This window comes from Marmota marmota, unplaced genomic scaffold, assembly GCF_001458135.2.
Source record: "Marmota marmota marmota unplaced genomic scaffold, marMar, whole genome shotgun sequence".
Classification (NCBI taxonomy): Eukaryota; Metazoa; Chordata; class Mammalia; order Rodentia; family Sciuridae; genus Marmota; species Marmota marmota.
Genome location: NW_025999842.1, coordinates 28,233,555 through 28,246,476, shown reverse-complemented (window position 1 = coordinate 28,246,476; position 12,922 = coordinate 28,233,555). Strand labels below are relative to the sequence as shown.

General features: G+C 36.8%; 1 protein-coding gene across 8 annotated transcripts in view; it reads right to left on the bottom strand.

The window, feature by feature from the left end:
• The window catches only part of Armc2 (armadillo repeat containing 2), a 106,035-nt gene that overhangs the window by 47,645 nt on the left and 45,468 nt on the right, over positions 1-12,922 (bottom strand). For all 8 annotated transcript variants that reach the window (XM_015499971.2, XM_048785649.1, XM_048785459.1 and 5 more), the window contains 3 exons: positions 11,599-11,697; positions 6,258-6,433; positions 1,578-1,680 (listed from right to left, as the gene is read on the bottom strand). In XM_015499971.2, the coding sequence (XP_015355457.1) occupies positions 1,578-1,680; positions 6,258-6,433; positions 11,599-11,697 (378 nt within the window). The remainder of the gene's footprint in view (positions 1-1,577; positions 1,681-6,257; positions 6,434-11,598; positions 11,698-12,922) is intronic.

Sequence of the window (12,922 nt, the reverse complement as noted above, 5' to 3'; positions counted from 1 at the left end):
TTTAAAAAAATTTTTAAATTTTGAGACAGGGTCTTGATAAATTTCTGAGACTGGTCTCAAACTTGTGATCATCCAGCCTCAGCCTCAGAAATTGCTGGGATTACAGGCCAGTGCCATCACACCCAGCATTAACTCTTAAAGCATTTTAAGAGTTTGACTGTTTTGGGTACAGTGGTGCACGCCTGTAATTCCAGTGCCTTGGGAAGCTGAGGCAGGAGGATTGCAAGTTCAAGGCCAGCCTCAGCAACTTAATGAGACCCTGTCTCAAAATAAGAAATAGAAAGAGCTGGGGATGCACCCCTGGGTTTAATCCCCGTTACCAAGAGTTAGATATCAACAAACCTTGAAGGTTTTTTTTTTTTTTTTTTTTTTTTTTTTTTTGCTGTATTAAGGGAAAATAAGTCAAGAGAGGAGCTTAAACTCAATCACACTAGAAAGGGATAAGTTGAATATAACATCCACGCTTTCCCAAAACAATTAAAGAACCTTCATCCAAATGACATACAACTATGGGTTTTATGAGAAATCCAGGAACTCTAGTAAGGGTAATTATGCATATCTCATATTTAAATTGCTAAGGCTGGCTATGAACTTGCAGTCCTCCTCATAGTTACATTTCTTAATGTCTGTGTGATCATTGTCATATTTGTTTTCAGCTGACACTTCTCAGTTAGCTGATTCAGTGCTAGACATTTCTTTCTGCACTGGTTATGTCCCAGTCCTCTTGGGCTACAAAAGATATTAAGATCATTTTTCCTGTGTTACCAAAAGAGGACTGAGAGTGTTTTCCATGTTACTGCCTTCTCCTATACCAGCAACATTAATTCATAAAATATTTCCATTTATATAACTAAACATCTTAATTATTTAGAGGTGTGTCAAGAATTAGGCATTATTAGTTCGGTAGTCAGAATGTAATAAAACTCCACCTACATATTTGATTTTTTCTTCAATACCGGGGATTGAATCCAGAAGCAACTCTATCACTGAGCTACATCCCCAACTCTTTTTATTTTTTATTTTGAGACAGGGTCTCATTAAATTGTTGAGGCTGGCCTTAAACTTGCAATCCTCCTACCTCAGCCTCCCAAATTACTGGGATTACAGGTGTGCACCATCACACCTGGCTCACATTTGAAATATTTTGGTGTCAGATTTCTATAATACTTACAGATGTCTTTTAATTTTAGTCATTTCTACTAGATCAAAAGACTAAAATTTTCAATTTTGAAAAAAAATTAAAAATTTTTAATTATGCCAAAAACTATTGTGTTTTTTCTAATAGTGAATCCATGTCCCAGAGATGGATTTTCAAATGCTTCTTTGTAAACTCACATTGTATTACTATAAGTATTTATAAAACAAAAACAAAAACTTGTCTGTCATACTAGACTCCAAATGATACATTAAACAGAATGTGGAAAACTCAGAGAAGGAGGAGCAAAAGTAAACATTATATAACTTCTGAATGTTACTGGAAGACACAACATTCTTGCCATCATTAATTATAACCTTTCTCTCCAGATGGTTCATTTGTGCTGTTCATTTGCTTAACTGTGGCACTGAATGATACTCACCTAGGATGTTGTCATTTTGAATCAGCGAATCGTTCTTCTCATTCCTGCTAATTTTAAATATAAGTTTGCAGACATTAAGTAGATTCTTTCTACTCACTTTTAGCTGCAGAGAAAGAAAAACACTTCCGTTTCTATTGCGGAGAGAAATAAAGATCTGGCATATTCTTAAAAACACAAACTTCTCTATTAAAAGCCTAGCAAGATTATTTTTAAACATAAACATTCTGAAGAAATTAAACTTTAAAAAGTTTAGTTTAAATATTTGCCAACTATGGTATCTAATTAATTCAGTTATACTAAATACAATACAAATGATCTTTTGAGTAAGAACATTTTAATAACAAGCATTTCTTTCTTACCTCATAATGTCAAATTGATATCTAAAGTTATTACTTACTTTTAAAAGAATATAGGAAAAAGGCATATAATTTAACAAATTTAATTAAATGGCAAAATTGATTTAAAACACAAAAGCAAAGGATGATGAATGCCAAAATTTCAGATTAAACTATTTTTGAAAAGAATCCATAGTGGAAGTGAAGGAAAAAAATAAAGGGAAAAATATGTCCTCTCCATAAATTGCATAAAAGAAAATTTAAAAACTAGTAGTATTTGATTAGATTGTATATATATTTAATTTTGAGGCTATTTCTGGAATGCTTTGAGATAATTACTGATAAATGAGTTTGAAAATTATCTTCTAAATAAAACAAAAATATCTAAATGAAACACAAGGCATTACAAAAATATACTTCCTTTTTAAAAACATACACACAATAGGGTGACTTGCTGAATCAAATGGTCTAAATCATCTGTGTATTTATCTGAAGTAGTAAGAAATATTAAATATTAAAATCATCAATATTATTAATAATTATTAATATTATAATTATTGTATTATATTTTCATATATTATGAATTATAAATATTTATAGATTATAACTATAAATATAATATAATACATTACTTTATAATTATATATTATAATTCTATAATATTATAATTGTTATGATTATTAATATTATATAATTAATTATTAATATTATTAATATTAAAATCCTAAATGTCCAATATTAGGGAAGAGTCTAATGAACTGTGGAACTGTAATATTATTCTTATTAGGCAGTTGCAAAACAGTGTAACCGCAAATGTTATGCTTAAAAAAGAAAAGCATCTAGAACCCACTATGTGAAAAGGATACATAAAGGTCATTATTTGACTATTAAAAGCTATTTTTAATATTGTTAATTAATAAGTTCCAGTTAGTTTTTTTTTTAATATATCCAGAAATATTTGTTAAGGATTTGTTCTGTTTGGCCACCAAGTGTCTCCTGAGTGCTTTCTGTGTGCCAGGTGCTGTACTGTTTGCTGATGGAGACGGCAAAAAGCATGCTGTCAGTCTCAGGCCAGAGGAGCAAAGGGAGTGGAGCATGGCCCATCTGTCACTGGCCCCTGCCCCTCCAACCCTAGGCTCTTTTCATAAGTTACCTCACAGATATTCTGCATGAGAGGTGTTGCCATTCCCATTTTTCAGCTGAAGAGTGTGTGCTTGGACAGACCACAGGACCTGGGCATGCACTAGGAAGATAGGCTCTCAGGTCCCACCAGCCCTACTGAGTCAGAATCTGCATTCTCAAGGGATTCACATGTGCCTTAAAGTCTGAGAGGCAACATTTAGGAAGCCTTAGAAACCCCAACACATAGAGCCTTCTTGCTCTCAGGCAGAAAAGGAAATGGGAAATTTAAAAAGTATCTATTAGAGCTGGGGATATAGCTCAGGGGTTAAGTGCTTGCCTAGCCTTTGTAAAGTCCTGGGCTCAATGCCTGGCACAGGGGGAAGAGTTATTGAGTAGGTAGGTGTTTAGAACAACATTATTTAAAAACTTAGAAAATAAGCTGACTTAAGAAAACAGAAAAAATGTTTCTATATTAATGGAAAAATAGTATATATAAGATTTGGGAATATATTTAAATCAGTTGACTATCTTCTACTAAATTGTGTGTCCTTATGGACAAAACTATGATTTATTTCCTAAGTATGGTATGTAGCATGAATTCCATGCTTAACAAAACTTGTTCAATGAATATAATCACCCCCTACCCACTGTGAGTCTTACATTTTTAGCGAAAAGTGACAAGGAAAAAAAAACTGGTTTCAGGGTTTTCATCAAAATAACAACAGGAAGAAGAAGAAGGAGAAGAGGAAGAAGAGGAAGGAGAAGAAGAAGAGGGAAGGGGAGAGGGAGGAGAAAAGAAAAGATAAAGCCAGTGTGGTGGTGCTTGCCTGTAATCCCAGTGGCCTGGGAGGGTAAGGCAGGAGGATCCAGAGTTCAAAGCCAGCCTCAGCAACTTATTGAGGCCCTAAACAACTCAGTGAGACCCAGTCTCTAAAAAAAAATACAAAAAAGGGCTGCGGGAGTTGCTCAGTGGTTAAGCACCCCTGGGTTCAATCCCAAGTGCCAAAAAAAAAAAAAAAAGAAAGAAAGAAAGGAAAGGAAAGAAAGATACACATAATTTCCAGGCCTAGTATATAGCTTAGGTCAATTTACATGCAAAGCAAATTCTTATAACTTCTCTATTGATAACTGAAAAATTATGACTTTAAGACATGAAAAGGTAATAAAATATGTCATTATATGCAAGAATTACAGGCTGCCCCATAACAATCACCACTTTCCATGCCCCTTACTCCCTGTGCTTTGGGGTGTCTTCTCCCCACAGTACTTGCTGTGCTCTTTGTACTTGATGCTTCTGCTATTTCCCCTGCTACAGTGCCCACAGGAGTGGGGAAGGCTATTTTATTCATATATTCCAAGTTTTAGGAAGAATTCCTGACAATATAGGTTCTAGTGGCAGGGTAATTTTCTTTTTAAGTTAAAAATAGTAATTTTATTCTATTTAAAGCAAAAGTTGGCAAACTAAACAAAAGTAAGAGAAGTTTAAAATCATCATACTACCACTATATATAATCACAGTTGACACACTGGTATTTCTTTTTTGTTTGCCTAAGGTGATAGATTCTACCCCCAGAATAGAGCTACATTCATACTGTGTATATATTTGTATACTTTAAAACTATCTTAATATAGACTGACATATTTTTGTAAGCTGTTTTGATATAAAGGTTAAAATTAAAATGGCTGTCTGGCAAATCTCCATTGAACCAAAGAATGCAAGAAAACAGAACTAACATTATGCTTACTCAGTGTTTTTAACTATAAATAACTTTAAATGTCTGAATTATAATACTAAACTGGTAGAGGGAATAAATATTGGCAGGAAGAAAAGAAGCAGTGAAAACTTCATGTTTCATGTATCTTTAGTCTTTGCTGATTTATCTTTTGACATTTCTTTTGATGTGGTCCTTTAAAAATTTACGTAGAACTCCATCACTAAGTCTAATCAGAACAGGATCTTGCCTGTATGTAATGTCATAAGGGATTCAGAAAGTAGATGGGCTGGATGGAAGTTGGACTGGATGGTTTCACAGGTCCCTTCTCACCCGGTAATTCTGTAGTTAAACAGAGGCAAAAGCCACCCAACCCTGGAGTTTGAAATACAGAGTCTTGCCTTCAACCAGCAAGGTGACCACTGTCACCAGGAGGTCATTACCTAATCATATGCCCAGTTCAGAACATGTTCTCTGCCTGTCAGATCATTTAACCTTTTGCCCTTAGAGAGTTAAATTGTGTCCTGTATGTAATCAATTTGAATGACTCATTATTAACCAAGATGAATTTTCTCCAAAGCATTAATGGATTCATGAATGCCTATTTCTTTTCTTTTTTGACCTGGTATGGAACAAGATATCTAGGAACCAGATGAAAAAGGAAAGGCGAATTCTTAGGCACTGGCAGCCTGGGTCCTTCATAATTTCACATTACGTGAATAACCCAGCATTAACAGAAAGCTTTTACTTTTATGAAACCAGGTTAACAAAGCTTCATTCATTTGTTTTTGCGGCTCTCTTAGAACATTCTATAATAATTGTGGCTTATCTTTTGGTTCCAACTGTTTATGGCTGTGACAACAAAGCACTCCCCTCAAACAATGATAGCATTTTGTTCTAGACAGAGTTCTACAGACTTTTATTTGGTGTCTGGCCTTTTCTTCTAACACTTTACAGGAGCCTTCGATGACCACTGAAGGACTTTCCTGTGACCACACGCAGCTGTTTTCCTCTTTCACACGGTTCATAAAGCACCTGGCCATTATGTCTGTGACCCAAATTACTTTATTTCCTAAATCATATGACAGAATCGAGCAGCCAGTTGAAATCACAGGACAGAGGCCACAGCCTACATGGCTTGATACTGATCTCCAGTCGTTACTTGAGCAACTGTTTTGAATATATTTGCCTATTGTTGCTTTTTTTCTTTTCTTTCTCGATCTTCTTTTTGCTTTCTTTCTTTTTTTTTTTTTTAAAAAAATATATATATATAGTCACATTCCAAATATAAGAGATCTTCGTTTGAACATTGTCTATGTACTCAGCCTTAGTTCCTTAGATAATACTTCCTAGTCAAATTCTGGGATGCCAGTTTATTACTTTTATTTTTTTAAGAATCTAAACAAATACATGGCGTTTCTAATATTCTTTGTAATATTTACCAAATAAAAATCATTTCATAAAGTTTGCATGTGCTACAGTCTAGTAGACCAGAGGAAAGAACAACTTACTGCAAGGATAATTTTTGCAAGTTTAAGGCTGAGCAAGTCTGAACCAACATCAACTAGTTTATACAGAGTCTTCAGGAGAATACTTCTTCTCTTAAATTTATTTCCAAGCATGTTTCCTTCTTCTAAAGTGTGATGAAGTTGTGTGCAAGCAGCACAAACTGTTTCAATGTTCTCTTCTGTCAGAGCAAAAGAGAGTAAAGCAACACTTACTAATTAAGGTTAAGTTTTCAGGTGCATCACACACAGCATAAGTGAAAACCCCTCAGTTATTTCCCCAGACATCTTCAAGTTCATGAGCTCTATTTCTCCTTTCTTGCCTCACCTCCATTTACTTGATTTTTTTTCCATCTCTTTGATCTAGCTCCTGCCTTGCTGACTCACTAATCAGTCAATTAACTTATCTAGAATACACAATCTTTCAAAGAGGGTATTAAAGAATGGGATTGCCACCTATTTTAGTTAGTCTCCTTCATTCCAAATGCCCTCCATTGGACCTGTGCTCTGTTCAGTCCCACAGAGGCATGTCACTTGCGCCTCTGTCTTCAACCCTTTCTGGCATAGTTTCACTGGCCTAGAATATTCTTCTTATCCTTGGTTCTTATCCATTTTGTCCTTCAAGTCTTTGCGTTTCGGCTCCCCCAGAAACAGTGCCCAATTCTACATTCAACCAACATTACCTGAGGCTTTTATTGATTTTTTTACTTATGTGTGTGTGGGGGGGTCATGTTATGTACCTGATGTCTTCAAACAGATGTCATACCAAGTAAGTAGGAACATTGTCTTACGTATCTCTGTATCAAGAGCACTTGGTACCATGAGAATACTGTACAATCTGCAACAATTTCATACATATTCATTTGATAATATATCATTGATAAAAAAAATGATCAATATTTTCCTGTAAGAAAATTGTTATTTGAGAAAAAGGGGCTCTTATAGGACAAAACTTCAAAATGTCACCAAATTTACCATTATTTGAAGAGAATAAAAAGATTTTGGTTAGAAAACAGGGAGACCTAAGAACATTTTATTTTATTTTTTAAAGCAGAACAGATGGTTTTATTTTAGACCTTCAGTGAAAGTAGATTAATGTTGTCCCAAGAAAACATGGATCTGAGAATTTCAGATGAATACCTGCTTTACTGCCTGGTATCAAATCCTGTTTGTTTGTTTGTTTTTAACCCTGTCTCTGCAGATTTACCCCCTTTGCTCCAACACACACTCATTACTGTGGGTCTGATCCCCATGTCCACTGCTGGGTTGAACAGCAAAGGAACATTTTATTTTATAATTATGATTCTGAGGAAAATAATTTTTGAAAGTGGCAGCCATAAAAGAGGCATATGAGGAAGAAAAGTATCATACAAAAGGGAACATAAGGAAAAATAAAAGATTGCAAGACATACTAAGGTAGTCAATTGAAAAATATTCTCTCTGATAGATTCCATCACAAAATTTAAAAGTGAGAAACCAATCTTAAATAAATACCATAATGTGCTCTTAGAAGCCCACATAGAGGAAGTGTGTGCCTGCAGAAGGAAATGACTCAGGCCATTTTTAGCTCTTTTCAACAATAACATCTAAGAAAAAATTTTTAAACCTCAATAGCTAAGTAACCTTCAATGCCTTTCAGTTATGCACTTAAATAAATGAATTGATGGGAAATGACTGAGACAGACTTTAAATAAAGGGGAAAATCTGAACTCCATTGTGTGAATACTTTTGTCGAGTTGTTTTATTGTTCTGTGCCTGGCAGTTTCTTCATAAGCCCCAAGTCCAGCACTGGGTCACTTAGGGGCAATGAGGGGTCCTCAATGTATTTATCTAGCACTTCCCCTTAAATGCTTCAGTCTGCTGGGTTCTATTCAAGATGACTTGTTTTAGTTTATTTAAAAAGGAAGGCCCGAGGGCCAAAATTTAAACCACTGATCAAATAAACTCTGTTATCAATTAGTTATAACAGTCACAAATGTCATGCAGCTTCCAAAGACAACTTGAAACTGAGAGCTGAGACTTTCAATGGGCTAAAGGTAGAGGGTGAGAGCTGGACACACAATAGAGGGGAAAATGATCTGAGTTACTTCTCCCCACAAGATACTTATTAATTACCAAGGGGAAAAGAGCAACTTACCGAGGATCAACCTGGCAGTCCCCACCTGACTCAGGTGATCAAAATTCTTATCTCCAGAACAGGAGCAAATCAGTCTTGAAAAGGAGGCAGCACCTTCCTGTGCGATAAGCCTGCCCCCAAAGCCCAACCTGGATCTCACTGTGAGAAAACACCAGTCAAACCCGATTTATGGGACTGTCTATAAAATAAATGGCCTCTATTCCTCAAGTATGTCAAGATGATGAAAGAGACACAACAAATGATTGGAACTTGTGATCCAAGATTTTCTTCTTCTATAAAGGAAATTAGCAAGACAAATGACAAAATCTAGTAAGATTTGTACAGTATTACATGATAATTTTCAGTTATTTAAAAGAACACCCTTATGTCTAAAAACACATGTCAAAGTACTGAGGGACACAGGACATCAGGTTGACAGCTTGTTCTCAAAAGAAAAAATTGATGTGTGTGTGTGGAAGGGGTAGAGAAAGAGAAAGGGAAGGAAGGAGAGAGTGATAAAGCAAATGTGATAAAATATTAATATTGGGGGACTCTAAGTGAAGAACACATAGAATTTTTTCTTTTTGGTACTGGGGATTAAACCCAGAGGTGCTTTACCACAGAAATACTTCTCCATCCATTTTTTAATTTTTTTTTTTTAAATTTTGAGACAGGATATCACTGAATTTGATGAGGCTGACCTTGAACTTGTGATCCTCTTGCCTCATTCTCCCAGGTAGCTGGGATTACAAGTGGGTGCCACCGTACCTGGCCATTTTTCCCCCTACTACTCTTGCAATTTTTCTTTAAGACTGAAATTATGCCAAAAAAAGTTTAAAAAAATCCCAAGGGGTCAAGTAATCCAGCTTTGTCATCATTTGGTGTTATTAAGAGTTGTCTAATTATCAAAAATACAAGTAATAATAAATTTGTTTATTAACAAAATATTGGCTAGGATGTGTGGGAAAAGGTTCACTCACACATTGCTGGTGGGACTGCAAACTAGTGCAACCACTATGGAAAGCAATATGGAGATTCCTCAGAAAGCTTGGCATAGAACCACCATTTGAAGTAGTTATCCCACTCCTTGGTATATACCCAAAGGACTTATATCAGCAGACTGTAGTGACACAGTCACATAAATGTTTATAGCAGCTCAATTAAAAATAGCTAAGCTATGGAACCAATTTAGGTGCCTTCAACAGATGAATGGATTAAGAAAATATGGTATGTATACACAATGGAATATAACTCAGCTATAAAGAAGAATGAAATTATAAGAATTAAATTTGCCAGTAAGTGGATAGAACTGGATACTATAATGCTAAGTGAAATAAGCCACTCCCCCAAAACCAAAGGTTGAATGTTTTCTCTGGTGTGTGGATGCTAACACACAATTGGGGTGGTCAGGAAGAATAGAAGTACTTTGGTTTAGACAAAAGGGGATGAAGGGAAGGGAGGTAGGGATGGGAATAGGAAAGACAGTAGAATGAATTAGACAGAACTTTCCTATGTTCACATATGAATACAAAACCAATGAAACGCCACATCACGTACAACTGCAAGAATGGAATCCTACTAGAATAAGTTATACTCCATGTATATATAATATGTCAAAATATACTGTCATATATATCTAAAAAGAACTTAAAAAGTTGTCTAGGGAGAGAGATGACATATTTCAGTGTTTAATGATCCATCTGAGAAGGAAGACTTGTCAACATGTCCAAGTCCCAACTCCTCAGTTGGCATGCTAAATTCTCTGTTGGTGGCAGTGGTAAACAGATCCCTTGGCATCCTTTTAAAATCCTGCAGGCTGACAACCTCCTCCAAGCCAGGTCTTAGTGGTGCTCTTTCCTCAACTGAGTGTTTCTTTTTTAATCCTTACCCAGACCTACTGATCTTCTCACTAGGTTTTGCAATCTCTCAAAAAGGGCCCAAAGTTCACATGTGCAGTAATAGGATGGTGAAAGTTAATAAGAGAACAGAAAAAGTTGTCACATTCATAAGTTTAGGACTTGGAGCTGCAGAGCACTTGAAGACACTACTGCATCTGGAGTTGAGATGAATCCCTGCAGTGGTAACCTAGTTAGTAGCAACACCAAGGACAGGAACCTGTGCAGGGCTCTCCTATTGCTGAGAACACAGCCTAGCACCCAAAGGGAGCCAGGGAGGGGCGAGTCATTTGAACGTGTAGGCAGCAGGCCTTTGCAGGCCTTCCCTGTCTGTCTGCAGGGGGATCATACACTGTGCTTCTAGAGCCTCTTCCTGTGGCTGCCAATGCTGGCATCCAAGGAGCTTTCAGCCAACAGTTCCTACTAGGAGCCTATGGAGTACTGGGTGCCAAACACTGGGCTTGGCTGTAGACTATGACCACAGCTCCACAGGAATCTTGTTCACCATCAGAAATGGAATCCCTGAGGAGCTGCAACAGGGAGGCAATGGGAAGCCAAGCCCTGACAAGCTTCTCATCGCCTTTTCAGGGACCCATCAAGTGAGGGCCTTCATTCCAGAATGCCAGGGCTGGGGGCATCCCAGGTTACTTCCTGTGCCATGAATGGCATCTCTGACGTATGTACTTAACCTCAGGAGAGAGGATGTGTGCACAGCCAAGAAAACCATGGGCACCACTTGCAGGATGCCAGTCTGAGACTCAAATCAGTTTTAGAGGCCTGAAATCTGTTTTAATCTTTCACTTTCTAGAATATGAACAGTGTCCCTAGAGAGATTAAGCCAGCATTTCCTTGAGCAGAAGTGATCCTAAATTTGTATTATGAGAGGAATTTCGAAGTCAACTCTCTTGGTGCATTTAAAGTATAATTTGCTCACTAACAATTTGGTTTACATGTAGTATTTAATACCCACATTACTGAGGATGACTTCCTTTTTTTTTGGGGGGGGGGTTGTTTGTTTGTTTTAGGTACCAGGCATTGAACTCAGGGGCACTCAACCACTAAGCCACTTCTCTAGCCCTATTTTGTATTTTATTAGGGACAGGGTCTCACTGAATTGCTTAGCACCTCGCTTTTGCTGAGGCTGGCTTTGAACTTGAATCCTTCTCCCTCAACCACCCAAGCTGCCGGGATCACAGGCGTGTGCTACTGCACCCGGCACTTCATTTGTTTTTGAACAGGTTCACAGAAGATGGTCAAAGTACACTAAAAAATCAGGGTAACAGGGAACATACACATAACCACAGATAATTTTTATTTAAAACAAGAATTTTTTTACCCTTTTCTAATTCATGCAAAATTGGTACGATCCTTGTATTCCAAAAGACTTCATTTACTTCTATTTCGGTATCCTTTTCTTGCAAGTTGGCTTTTGAGACTGCAAAAGAAATGCAGAGTGTGAGAAAGGAGCTGTAATGGAGCATAGTCAAAAGCCTTTCCTATTTATCACTCCAGTTAAAAAGCTACAGAATTAAGTTTCACTTTGCCCCCAACCCAATTAATTCTAATGAGAACTGTAGGTCTTCTAATCAAATCACCTCAAATTAAACTCAGATAATATAAAAAAATGTTAAAATATGATTGGGATAATTCATAAAGCATTAAACTTTGTGAATGATGGTGACTGGTAAGGCAAACTGTTTTGAGTTTTTGTTGTTGTTGTTGTTTAGACATACCCCTCTGCAATACAGAATAGACAAGGATAAATATGTAAAGAACACAATTTCAAGCATATTTCTTCACATGCCTAAAATTCCAGCAATTCAGGAGGCTAAGGCAGGAGGATTGCAAGTTTGAGGCAAGCCTGGGTAACTTAGTGAGACCCTGTTTCTTAAAAAGAAAAAAAAAAAAAGCTGGGATGTTGCTCAGTGGTAGAGCTCTATTGAAAAATAACAACAACAAAACTGAATAAAGTCTCCAAAAATGCTCAATGAAAAAAATTCTAAAACAAAGATCTGGAAGGACTTTCTTTTCTGTAGAAATTGTATGCTGGTTACCTTCTAAGAAATGGTATGGGGTTATCAGCATTAATGCCAAGTGATTTTGTGTGAGGTAGCAGGAGATGCCTGGGCTTCCCCCTACCCCAACTCCATCATTCATGCATAGGCTGAATGGAGTCTAGTTTGAGCCCCAGTTTCCTCATCAGCAAAACAGAGGTTAGAATATTTAAGTTCAGGGTTATGAAAACCAAAAGACATGATATAGGTAAAGCTCTCAGCCCAATGTCATGCATCTAGCCATACACAATATCTAAGAATTTAATTTCCTTGATTAAACAAACAGGAATTGCTATCTGAATGTGTCACAGATTCGTCATCAAGAACAGATGCTGCCTTGCATATAGGCTCTGGAGAATGATGCTACCCTTGACTGTGCACTTGGCCTCTATTTCATTTTTATAACCACACCATGAAGAGGCCCCAATTTTTCTCTATCATTCAGATGAAGAAAGTGGAACCCAGGGGTATTACGTTATCAGCCTAAGGTCATAAGGTCCTTGCACTTGATCTCTAAGATATTCTGCCCCATAGCAGATTAAACTAGACTGCAACCCAACAGACTAAAGGTGACACGGTGGGGGGGGGGGAGAAAGGGGTGTAAAC